At 31.6% G+C, this 13,410-nt stretch overlaps 1 protein-coding gene and 1 pseudogene across 2 annotated transcripts in view; one reads left to right on the plus strand and one right to left on the minus strand.

The window, feature by feature from the left end:
* Positions 1 to 1,714: 1,714 nt before the first annotated feature.
* LOC111389875 lies at positions 1,715 to 8,597 on the plus strand (annotated as a pseudogene).
* A 3,842-nt stretch (positions 8,598 to 12,439) lies between these two features.
* LOC111389868 overlaps positions 12,440 to 13,410 on the minus strand; it is a 2,966-nt gene continuing 1,995 nt past the window's right edge. For both annotated transcript variants that reach the window (XM_023014846.1, XM_023014845.1), the window contains exon 5: positions 12,440 to 12,612. In XM_023014846.1, the coding sequence (XP_022870614.1) occupies positions 12,566 to 12,612 (47 nt within the window). In that variant the 3' untranslated portion in view covers positions 12,440 to 12,565. The remainder of the gene's footprint in view (positions 12,613 to 13,410) is intronic.

Here is a 13,410-nt window from a genome sequence, read left to right on the forward strand (position 1 = left end):
TAAACTGAAACATTGGGTACATTGCTGAGTGCAGAGCTATCCAACTTAACAGTGGGAGTTAACTATCAGAATGAGAAAGAGGAAATGGTCGCTACGCTGCCAAATACATATGGGAAACTGTATCTCCCCATGTAGGACACCAGTTTTCAGCAGATAGACATTGGATATTGCGAGTTTGTAGTCGGACAGTAGCAATGACGTAAATGCTTTAAATAAATCCCAGATTTCAAGCACCTGCAGGGGCTGTTTCAAGGTCGCGTCAGACTTGCCTCTTTCTCTACCAGTTCCAACTTGCAATCACAATCTATGTTGCAACTCCCAACACACAATGTCTAAGCTTCTGTGTCTTTATGGAGGAGATAGTTTACTAAATAAACAAGGGTTGCTTGTCTGGAAAGTATTTTTCGCTCAACCTCGTGAATCTCACGATATTCAGTAATCTAAAAGGTTTAAATATGAAAATGATGGACTAAAAAGAAATAATAACTTATTTCTTTACTTATAAGTAATTTTTTAAGCTTTGCCAAATAAAATTCTATAAATAATTAGAGAAGAAAAACACAATTTATAGAAGAAAAACACAATTTACAGGAATGAAACCTAACATTGAGTAAAAGCTACTAAGATAGTCAAGCTTTGACGTTCCATGACCTGATCGTAGTGATTTTCTATATTCACTAAAAAGTGCAAACCGCAAGTGCACAGTCACGTCCAAGTAATAAAGTAGATGTTTTGAGTCTGAGTTGTCAATCCCTCAACGAATGTTTACTTTAAATTTTATAACTCTAATTAATTTAATTCTAAAAATAAAAAGAATAAACAAATAAATTATGATTTTGGAAAATAAGGAAACATAAACTAAAACTCTACAAAATTAGAAAATATAAAAATCTTGGAAATTTAAGAGGAAAATGTGGTTGGGATTCATGGTTTTATTTAACCGTCATCTAATTAATTTTTCCATAAGCCAATTAACGAAATACTCATTTATGATGTAAGGCCTGGCCTTCCAATTTTAATTAATTACCTCTTTTGAGCGAAATTAATTTTAATTGATTGATTTAACCTACTATATCTCTATATCGATTAAAACCAAACAATTGCATTAAATCTTTGTGAAAATAGCTCAATGGGTCACCAAGGGGTTAGGGGGTATATCTCCATCTCCTACACAAATTTAGGGTTTTCACTATTTGGTATAAAATGTACAATCTTCCTTCGAACGATATAAAAATCATTAAACATAATCATTCATTGGCCACATAAATGAAAATGCAAGAAATAATAATGGTAAAAACACATAAAAATAAGTAATTTAACATCAAATGGCAAATATTAAAATTAATTAAAATTAGGTTAAATTACTACCACAAATCCGAACACAAGAAATTAGCGCGCGCGCGCGCGCACACACACACACACATATATATATATATTAAAAGAGGGTATATGGCATTCACTATTCACTCATGAAGCATTTTGCTTTCCCATTTTACCCTAAAATATTTTAGCAATCCCTCTTCTCTTACTCACAAAGTAACCGTTACAGTGATTCATGGAAGGATGTATTGGTCTTATGGCATCTATACAAAATATCTTTCTCCCTACTCTCTCCAAATGAAAACACTCCATTAACCCTAATCTTTTTTCCATTCATCAAAGTTGCACTAGGATTAGGGTTTTCCTTCGACAGAGAGAGAGGCCAACCTTAGCCATGGTGTCGACTACAGAATTCGTACGATGCTTCGAGCAGAAGAGAACTGCTGTCGTAATTACCCACTGTTAGTGTGGCCTCAGATTGATCAAGATCAAAGGCGTCCCCATCAAGTTGGTCCAACCAAAAATCTTGCACTACAAGGCATTTGAACCCATTCTCCTTGGTTGCCACCGGTTGTGTAATACCTTAAATAAAATGAAAATGAAAAGTCAACATTCTCAAGCTGTTTAAAAAAAAAAACGATAGAAAAAAAAATGGTCAAAGGCGGTGAATTGTATCTCAATCCATTTCACAACATATTAATCCATTTTCACACACATATATAAATCCAACTATTACAAACCTCTTCTCTTTCATGAGAAGCCAAGAAGAATCAAGAAAAAGAGAGAAAAGAAAGAGAAAGAGAAAGAGAAAGAGAAAGAGACAAAAGAGAAAGGGAAAAAAAAGGGAAGAAGAAGAAGAAAAAAATAGAAATTTTTTGTTAATGTGTTAGGAATTAAGTGGCCTACATTATTAGGCTTGAATTCCTCAATTTTGAAAGGTAAGTAAAAAGTTATTTATTGTTAAGTTATGTTTGATTTTATAGTCGTTATATTGTTAGACTAAATTCAATTTTATTGAAGGGGTTAAGTATAATAAACTATGAAATTGAGTAAGATGAAAGAAAAACTAGGTTTAGCGATTCAAGAGACTTTAGAAATCGTCCAAACGTGAAATGATTAAGTTTGGGTATTGCCTATTTAATTATTGAAATTATTTAAAATAATTATTTGTTTATTTAAAAATTATATTGTATTTCATGCGACGATACTGACATTAGAACAGCTTACCAACTAGGTTAATTTTACGAACATAGTACTGTGAGTGGAAAAATATAAATATTTTTAAAATATTTACGAATTAAGTATATTATCAAAGTATGTGCAATTATGTGTTCGAATTACATGGTTATTATGTAAATCTCTTTTAGTATGATGCATGTGAAATCTCAAAAATTATTTATGGCACATTTGTGACTTGTTATATGAGACATGTGATATTGAGATTTATTTGGTATGTGAGACATGCAATATTGAGATCGACCAGAAAAGTATCCATGATTATATATTTTTTCTAGTTCATAGAGGGGCTTTGGACGTGTTATATCCTACACAGAGGGTCTTGACCTGACATTGGTCTTGATCGTGTACATATAGTTCACAGAGGGGCCTTGACCGTATTCTAGAATAGATTATGAGAGGTCTTTGAGATCGACTTTCGTTCACGGAGGAGCCAAAGGCCCGTGGCAAAAGTTTTTAGCCCAAGGGACGGATTACAGATTTTAATCAGAGGGTACATATTTTGTGGATTTTCTATTACATTTGATGTGATGAAATTATAGCATGATTACCAGCTTATGTTTATATCATGATTTCGATATGATATTTTACGACCTTATGTGAATGTTTCACTTTTGGTTATAATTACATGATGTTATCTTGTGAATTATGAAATGATATGAACTCGATTTTCGATAAAAATGTAAAAATTGAAAAAATATAATTATTTTTGAACTTTTCCGCTCACTGAGCTATCAACTCATATATTTTTCCACGATTTTTCCTATAGGTAGTAATTGATTCTTTTTAGCTGGAAGAGCCTAATGATTTCGGAATAAGAGCCACACGACATGTTGAGTGTTATAACTCATTTTGATGAAGCACGAAGTAAATATTTTGGGCCCATCGCATTATATTTTATATAAGCATTTAATTTTGTTGCATTTTTTTTAAATAACTCATAGTTAGCCTTGGTGATAGATTTGACATCTAGTCAGCATCTATCATCGGCGCACGTTACATTTCGGGTCCACTAGGATGACTCGGGACGGGTCGTGTCAAAGTGGTATCAGAGCATGGTTTCAAAAAATTTTATGGTTCATGCATGTTCAGTGGATATGATCACATGTTGTGGTGGCAAAAATCACAGGCTCTCTAGCTCAAATGCATAGAACCAAAAATGATAAAAAGATATTTTTAACAGATCCAGGAAAGATTAGTATGTAAGTATGGTAGCTGCAATGATATTATGGTTGGAAATGTTATTAGTTGTTGGATTAGAATTATGTGTGTATGTAACCTAGTAAGATTTGAACAGATTGTGATGATTTTGAGAGGCATTCGAAGTTACAAATGTTACAACTACTTAATTATCAATTTATTTGTAGAACTACATGATTTTTTTTATGTGTACATAGGAAAATTTTTAGTTATAGCTTGCACGATAAATATAGGAAAATGATCTAATGTGTGATTGGTGATAACCAGTGAGAAATTTTAATTATTTTTGAAGCCAAATGGTTTTTAGTGTCATCAAAATTTTGTGGTGATTTGTGGCGATTTATATGGGATGATAATAGAAATTATAATGGTGTATATTTATGCTATATGATAAGAAATTGTGGAAGACAAAATGATGATTTGTTGATTGATAGATGACAATGTGTTATTGTGTATTTTAGGCTTGAGGAAATTAATAATAATTCCAGTTATTTCGATTATTTATTAGTGGTTTGATTACAAGGAATAGGAGAATAATAGGGATGAACTTCAAAATGATTACCCATTATGGGGTGATTTGTTGCTTTAAAAATAGAATTAAATGGATATGTGCATTTAGGTATGTTATGTGAAAAATAAAATAAAATTAGAGAATGGTAGAGTTGAAAATTATTGAGATTGGGAAATTAACATGCGGTATATTGATATTTGAAATGTTGACGTGATAAATATTAATGTTATTATCTTGTGATATTAAGGAAAATTGACATAATTAAATATTTTAAGTCATACGATATGACGATAAATGCCAAGGTTACATGATCATAATATGATATGGTGAATAGCATGTAAATGAATATAATGGTTGTCCTATAGCAAAATAATGTGATGATAAATTTGGGTTACTAAGTTAATTGATTTTGTTGAGGCCATTCGTTGGATTATTGTGTTACATTCCATACAATTTAGAAGTGTTGAGTTAAATTTTGAAGTTAAGATAAATTTATTGAAATTTCAGTGATATAATTTTTGGGCTATTTCCAATTGTATGGATCACGAACAAAGTATTTCATTTTCATCAAAATATATTTGTTAAGGAATATAAGTAGGACATGTTGGATTTGGATATTTCTAAAATTTAAGATGATCATCAAATATAGATTTTACTCATTGTGAAATCGTATCTTTAGGTTACATTATCTTAATTAAAGGTCTTTATGCGATATACAAGAAGGATTATGCATTGATGATAGATCAACGACCTATTTACGGAATAAGAGTATAGATTTTCATGGATTAAATGTTATTATTGTCTCTTTATAGGAAGAAAGAACAAAATTTGTATGGATATAGAAATGTCAAAAGTTTTGCTATTAGAAAATTCTGAGAAAATAGCTGCTCTTATATTCAAAGATGATGAGTGCTTGATTCACGATAATGATTTATGATAATGGATTATGTTAAGGTTTATAAAGTGTTCTGAAGTAAAATGATGAATTATCAATTATATAATAGATTGTTGAAGAGACATGATTTGAAGTTGGTTATATTGGGATTATGTCATCACATTGAGAGAAATATCAATGCTTATTAATCATTAGAGTTTTAAGGTATATTCTATTCGAAAAGGTGAAAATGGAAATTGTGTATATATTATCATTGGGTGATATAGAATTAAAGGAAAAGAACACCATATTGAGCTATCTTAGTTGTTTTATTGGGGATAACTAGAATTTTGGAAAATCATGAACAATTGAATTTTTGGAGATATTGTCAATTTAGAATGAAGATAGTTACCATCTAATATTTTTGTTTGGGGATTCCAAATACACGGAATGGAGACAAAATAATATTTAAAATCATTGTGGATAAATTGATAAAGGTTACAAGATTTTTTTTAAGTGATATAGTCAGTTCATATGATAGACTTATAAAATTATATATAGACAATATTGTTAATTACATGGTGAAATTAGAGTATTTATCTTTGGTTAGTTACAAGAAGTTATGTGATTAAATTACATTGTGCATCTTCTTTTAATGGAATGTCAGACACTATGAAGACAAGTTCAAAAGAGAGGCTATCAACTATAATTGGTTAATTAAGGGAGATTGAGATAATTATTTATTTTTCATGGAATTGACATATAAAAACTAGACACAAATGACGATAATTGAGGTTATATATGATATTGACATATTCTAAGGACATATTTATTGTGATGAAATTGGTGAAAGAATGCTATTATATTTTAGTACGTAACCGTTATGAAAAAAAAAATGAAAATGAGAATACCATATATTGGCTCTTAGGAAGTTATTAAAACTATGATGGGAAAGATTAAATTTTGGTACTAAATGTTTGTTGAAGAAATCATTTAATAAAAAAGGCATTATGGGTAGCGGAAGTTAAATGTGAGTTCTATATCCTTACGAGTTGGACCTCTAGCTAATCGAATTTCGAGGACAAAATTCTTTTAAGGGGGTGAGTTTTGTAATACCTTAAAAAAAAGAAAATGAAAAGTCAACATTCTCAAGCTATTTAAAAAAAAACGATAGAAAAAAAATGGTCAAACGCGGTGAATTGTATCTCAATCCATTTCACAATATATTAATCCATTTTCACACACACATATAAATCCAACTATTACAAACTTCCTCTTTCATGAGAAGCCGAGAAGAATCAAGAAAAAGAGAGAAAAGAAAGAGAGAGAGAAGAGAGAAAAAAGATATTAAAACTATGATGGGAAAGATTAAATTTTGGTACTAAATGTTTGTTGAAGAAATCATTTAATAAAAAAGGCATTATGGGTAGCGGAAGTTAAATGTGAGTTCTATATCCTTACGAGTTGGACCTCTAGCTAATCGAATTTCGAGGACAAAATTCTTTTAAGGGGGTGAGTTTTGTAATACCTTAAAAAAAAGAAAATGAAAAGTCAACATTCTCAAGCTATTTAAAAAAAAACGATAGAAAAAAAATGGTCAAACGCGGTGAATTGTATCTCAATCCATTTCACAATATATTAATCCATTTTCACACACACATATAAATCCAACTATTACAAACTTCCTCTTTCATGAGAAGCCGAGAAGAATCAAGAAAAAGAGAGAAAAGAAAGAGAGAGAGAAGAGAGAAAAGAGAAAAGGAGAAAAAAAGGGAAGAAGAAGAAGAAAAAAAATAGAAATTTTTTGCCAACGTGTTAGGAATTAAGTGCTCTACATTATTAGGCTTGAATTCCTCAATTTTGAAAGGTAAGTAAAAAATTACTTATTGTTAAGTTATGTTTGATTTTATAGTTGTTATATTGTTAGACTAAATTCAATTTTAATGAAGGGGTTAAGTATAATAAACCATGAAATTGAGTAAGATGAAAGAAAAACTAGTTTTAGTGATTAAAGAGACTTTAGAAATCGCTCAAATGTGAAATGACTAAGTTTCGATATTGCCTATTTAATTATTGAAATTATTTAAAATAATTATTTGTTTATTTAAAAATTATATCATATTTCATGCGACGATACTGACATCAGAACAGCTTACCAACCGGGTTGATTTTACGAACATAGTAATATGAGTGGAAAAATATAAATATTTTAAAAATATTTACGAATTAAGTATATTATCAAAGTATGTGCAATTATGTGTTCGAATTACATGGTTATTATGGAAATCTCTTTTAGTATGATACATGTGAAATCTCAAAGATTATTTATGGCACATTTGTGATTTGCTATATAAGACATGTGATATTGAGATTTGTTTGATATGTGAGACATGCAATATTGAGATCGGCTAGAAAAGTACCCATGATTATATACTTCTTCTAGTTCACAGAGAGGTCTTGGCCGTGTTATATCCTACACGAAGGGTCTTGACCTGACATTGGTCTTGATCGTGTACATATAGTTCACAGAGGGGCCTTGACCGTGTTCTAGAATAGATTATGAGAGGTCTTTGAGACTGACTTTCGTTCACGGAGGGGCCAAAGGCCCGTGGCGAAAGTTTTTAGCCCGAGAGGCAGATTACAGATTTTAGTCAGAGGGTACATTTTTGGTGGATTTTCTATTACATTTGATGTGATGAAATTATAGCATGATTACCAGCTTATGTTTATATCATGATTTCGATATGATATTTTACGATCTTATGTGAATGTTTCACTTTTGGTTATAATTACATGATGTTATCTTGTGAATTATGAAATGATATGAACTCGATTTTCGATAAAAATGTAAAAATTGAAAAAATATAATTATTTTTGAACTTTTCTGCTCACTGAGCTATCAACTCATATATTTTTCCACGATTTTTCCTACACGTAGCAATTGATTCTTTTTAGCTGAAAGAGCCTAATGATTTCGGAATAAGAGCCACACGACGTGTTGAGTGTTATAACTCATTTTGATGAAGCACGAAGTAAATATTTTGGGCTCATCGCATTATATTTTATATAAGCATTTGATTTTGTTGCATTTTTTTTTTGAAATAACTCATAATCGGCCTTGGTGATAGATTTGACATCTAATCAACATCTATCATTGCCGCATGCCATGTTTCGGGTCCACTAGGGTGACTCGGGACGGGTCGTGTCAGGTTGGATATGAGGATCCTTGTCAAGGGTGGTGGTCACACCTCCCAAATATATGCTATCAATTGGTCCATCGCGAAGCCCTCAGTCGCTTTCTACCAGAAGTACTTGGATGAGCAGTCCAAGAAGGAGATGGAGGAAATTCTCATGAGGTACAATATGACCCTATTTGTGGCAGATCCCAGACGCTGTGAGCCTAAGAAGTTTTGTGGTCGTGGTACTCGTGCAAGGTTCCAGAAATCCTACCGTTGAAATACTGGTGGTGGTCTTTCTTTTATTCCAATTGTTGTCTCAAACATGGTTATTCATCGGCTGTAGTTTGTATGGGATTAAATTAAGTTTTTGTTGAATGAACTATCCTTTGTGTTTGGATCATTTGCCATTTGTTTCCGTTTGCATTAGACTCATTGAGACCCCTTCATTCAATACATGTCAATTTCTATTGCAATTGCTTTGGTTGATAGCTTTTATATTACTATGGTGCATTGTTATTCTTTTGATATTTAATTCGTTTGGATGTGATGAAAAAAATCTCTCTTTCCGTTCTCTCTTTTCTTGAGACTCGATTTCTCTTCCCGTGCTGTAATTTCTTGCTACTGGGTCTTTTTTGCCCGAACCTGTTGCATAATCCTAGGAGAAAAAAACTTTCGTACTTTTGGCCAATGGATTTTGTTTTTGCACAAATCTGCTAGCTTGATCCTTGGAGAAAAATTGTCATAGTTTTTCGTGTGTCTGTAGATCGAAATCGTCCTGGGTTCATTGTTGCTCGTTTTGATTGAAGGTATGTTGTTCTAAAATTTGCTCTCTCTCTCTCTCTCTCTCTCTCTCTCTCTCTATATATATATATAGAGAGAGAGAGAGCAAATTTCAGAACAACATATCTTCAATTATCAGTAATGACCTCATAAGTGCCGATATATATATATATATATATATATATATATATATAATGATCTCCTAAGTACTGGTGCTTAGTTTATGTTAAGCACCGATGACATGATACATTATTTAATTGATGAATCATTAAATTCATGGGGACCTACTATTAACTTGTTCACCAATTTATTAATAGTTGCTCTTATATATATATTGTAGGGACTTTTAAGTACAATTATAAGGTGATTGATTGCACATTTTCTCCATGTTGTCAACTTAAGGATGTGTTGGGTATTAAAATTTTGTGTGGGGGCAAAAATGTCCAAAAATCACAATCTTGCAAAGATTTAAAAAAAAAGTGATATTTTTTAAAATGTAAAGCCAAAAGTTGACATGTATTGCAATTTCCTCAAAAATAATCTACTTTTGTATGCGAATGTTATTATGCCTCTGTTGGGCCCAATTTTCTAAAACTCATTTTTCTCAAACTTATTTTTCCTCGAACTCATTTTTAACCACCACATGTCATTGGATTCAAATTATTGTCAACTTTTTATCCACATATTGGCTAATACTAGAAAGTGCTATAATTTCACAAAAATAAAGCACTTAATTTAATAGATTATGACAAACTCTCCATTTGCTCCCTTCATTTATTAAAATAAAGAAATAAGAACTATCTAAACAATAACAGCAGAAACAAAAATAAAAATCAAACGTTGGCTAGTGAAAACTCTTCATCGAGGACAATGGATTTGTTGGCAGTTTCTACGATGGCGGAGGGTGGTGTCTGAGTTGTCTCGGTGGCTCTGAGGATGGACCTGAGTCTTTGATTATGATGGTTTTGGCGAGAATTGAGCATTGGTTTGTGAAGGCAATCGAGAAGTTAGGTTGAAGAGCACTTGGATTTGCTTATAGTGGCATTAATGAGACAAGGTAGCTGCAACTAGGTAAGTTGAAACGCCAAGAGCATAGGAGTGTTCCTCCGCCCATCACCGTCCCTTATTTCACCGGAATCTGTCTGTGTGTGCTCAGGTGGAGAAGAAAGAAGAGGGTGCCGTAGTAAGGTGAGGGAAAATGTATCTGTGGACACTATCAACCGCCAAATCTTGGACGATGTATGAATCATGCTGCGAGTATAAATTTTTTGATAGAAAAACCCTATAAACAACACATGGTGCAATATCATTGGAAGATGGAAAAAAGAAAAAAAAAGAATCGAATCACATTTTGCCACGTATCTTCGGTACAAGTTCCGTTAAATTATTCCTCTACTCATGGCTATATTGTATTTTCTTCTACCTTTTTTTCCTTCTCTTTTATTAAGTTGTTGTTTTAAAGAAATAATGAACGTGTAAAATATCTCTACTTTCAAAACCAAAAAGAAAAAGAAAAAAATGTAAATTTTACTAACACTTATAGGATCTTCAAGAGACTCTTTTAATAAGAAATGTTCTCTATTTGAAATAGTCAATCCTTAAAATATGCTCTAAAAGACTCTTTAAATTAGCATTTTAATTTAGAGAGTGGGTAGCCAAATTCACTCTCAATAAAAATGCATTTAAACTATTTTCAATTTTTAATGTAGAAAAAGAATATAACAATTTAGAGAAAAATTAATTAAAATAAAGGATAAAAAAATAATAAATATTTTTTAGGAGTAGTAAAATTAAATATTAAATATAAAGAGCTTGTTGGAGTGCCTCAAATTTTTATTCTCAAATTTATATATACTCTCTAAATGATAGAATATGTTTTTTAAAAATAAAGAGTCTTTTGAAGATGTTCTTGTCCCTTTTTGATAGAGAGTTTTATATAAATTTCGTGAAAAGTAATTATTTTAGAGAATGTGATTTCAAAAGATACAGAAAAGTTAAGCACTCTATTACAAAATTAATTTATTATAAAATATATTATTTAAAAAATGAGTTTTGAAGAATTGAGATCAAACATAGAGTTAATAATATCATAATACATTTTATATTAATTTATTTTAAACTATGATAACCATCAAAAACTTTAAGGATTTTTCTAAATGGAAAGGTCACTTAGGTCCTATCCGTGTAGCGCAACCCAAACTTTAATGACAATGATGAAAGAAACTCAAAATGAAAAAGAAAAAGAAATCAAGAACCATTAACTAAATTCTAAAATTTCTTTCTTGGCACTACTATCAAGAAGGGAAAATAAAATATTCATAAAGATAAAAGAATTATTAATTCTGATGAGGAAATAATTCAAAAGACAAAAGAGGAATTTGTCACCCATCTATTTTTCAAGTTTTTTTTTTTTTTGGACACTGTTTCATGTTTCTTTACTTGGGTCGCGGAAGCCGACTCTTGTTAGGAATATCTCGACTTGAAGTTTTTGTACAACAAAACATGTAAAATGAGTTATTGTAAAGATAAAGTTTATGTATGGATCAATTAGTCCTAAGGATGATTGGAAAAATTTATAACTAGCTAGCCAACCAATAAAAGTCACATTCTCTCATAATTAACTCTTCACAATGGTAGTTCGCATTCATAATCATAATAGAGAGCAAATTTCTCCTTTGAATTTCATCACTAAAACCTCCCAATCCATTCGCAGTAAAACTAGTTGTCATTGACATACGTTAATATAATTGCCCAAACGAAGGAGAAATGCTATCTTCCAAACTGGTGGAGCCTTTCCACCTCACACGTGGACATGTAACTTACTGATAATTTGAATAAGTTTATGTATTTTCATTTTATCCAACCAAATATATTCGGATTTTAATCTTTTATCAGGGCATGCAATTTTGTGTAAGAGATCGAACAAGAAGGAAGGCATTGCAAAACTCTCTAAATTGAAGTATGTTTAAATAGTCGATTTGTGTGCTAAAAGATTGGAGCCAAATTCATTTTACAAGAGGACGTACTTGCTACATTTTCATTAGGTTGGGGATTCCAATTGAAGCATAGATGCATGTGAAAGTTAATTACATAGAATAATTCTAGTAATGATAGAACACCAGTTTAGGTGTCAACATATCATAGATACTAACAAATGAATCATAAATTCTTGTATTTAGTTCAACCTATAATTTAATGATACAAATGATGTCACCTACATTGGTATTTAATATCGGTGGTGTTGAATAACATATTCTTAAAGATAACATTCTTCGTTGTATGAATTTTCACTAAACATTCAAGTGTACTAATGCAAAAACAAAAACAAGCAAACAAGCATTGAGATGGTAAAGAAAGGTATTCTTGTTTCTAGATTCTTGCTTCTTTTTCTGCCTTTTTCTCATCCACAAATTCCTCAGTGAAAGACATCCACCTTGCATGCACATCTTCTTTCTCTCTCCTGATTCATTTCCTTTTGTGTCCTCTCTCTCTTTTGTTTCTTTCACTCCTACCTGCAGTACTCATTAATTTGCACAGAAACCGTTAATATCGGGACATTCTGAACAAAATTTAGGAAATATTTATAGTTATTATAGCATGTTGGCCTTTACTTAAAAGCCAAAAAGGGCTTCTCTAGTGCTATTGTCGACCTTTTGAGTCATGATGTAGAAAAATAGTTTTTTTTTCTTTTTTCTTTTTGTTAGATCAAACTTGCTGGAGTGTAAACTTCTTATGAGGGACGCTAAACAATTAAAGATATCGAACAAGTGATAAATTTGATTTTCGACGTTTAGTTTGTCCTCTATCTATGAGTTAAACCATTTAGATGAGGTTAAAAAAGAAACCCTTTAAAACAATGTCGTTTGACATGGCAAGAGACTATAATAATTATGCACATTTGAGGCCATTGATAAAAGAATGATCATGTCAAGAGTCGTGTCGAAGACAAAAAGAAAATAGATAAATAAATATGAGACCTCTTTAACTGTTTAAACTTTTAAATGAATAGCTGGTCCGACAAAGCAAAAAGCTGGATGCACGGAAATATGGTATTATTGCTCCACAAGTTCACTTGAGCGAGAAAAATTTGTGCAAGTGGAATTCAGAGCAAGCAAAGGAGTGAGACCGCTAGAAGTACATGTACACAGCACATGCTGCTAATCAGGCTTAAGTGACCAGTTTCGAGTCACCCACCTGGGAGGGCATTTTTGTATGGTCCAGATATATCATGCTAACAGGCAATCTCCACTGTCTGCCCATGAAAAGCCAGTGCATCCATCCCAATAATTGGTAGGGGGGGGGGGGGGGGG

Source organism: Olea europaea, unplaced genomic scaffold, assembly GCF_002742605.1.
Source record: "Olea europaea var. sylvestris unplaced genomic scaffold, O_europaea_v1 scaffold629, whole genome shotgun sequence".
Classification (NCBI taxonomy): Eukaryota; Viridiplantae; Streptophyta; class Magnoliopsida; order Lamiales; family Oleaceae; genus Olea; species Olea europaea.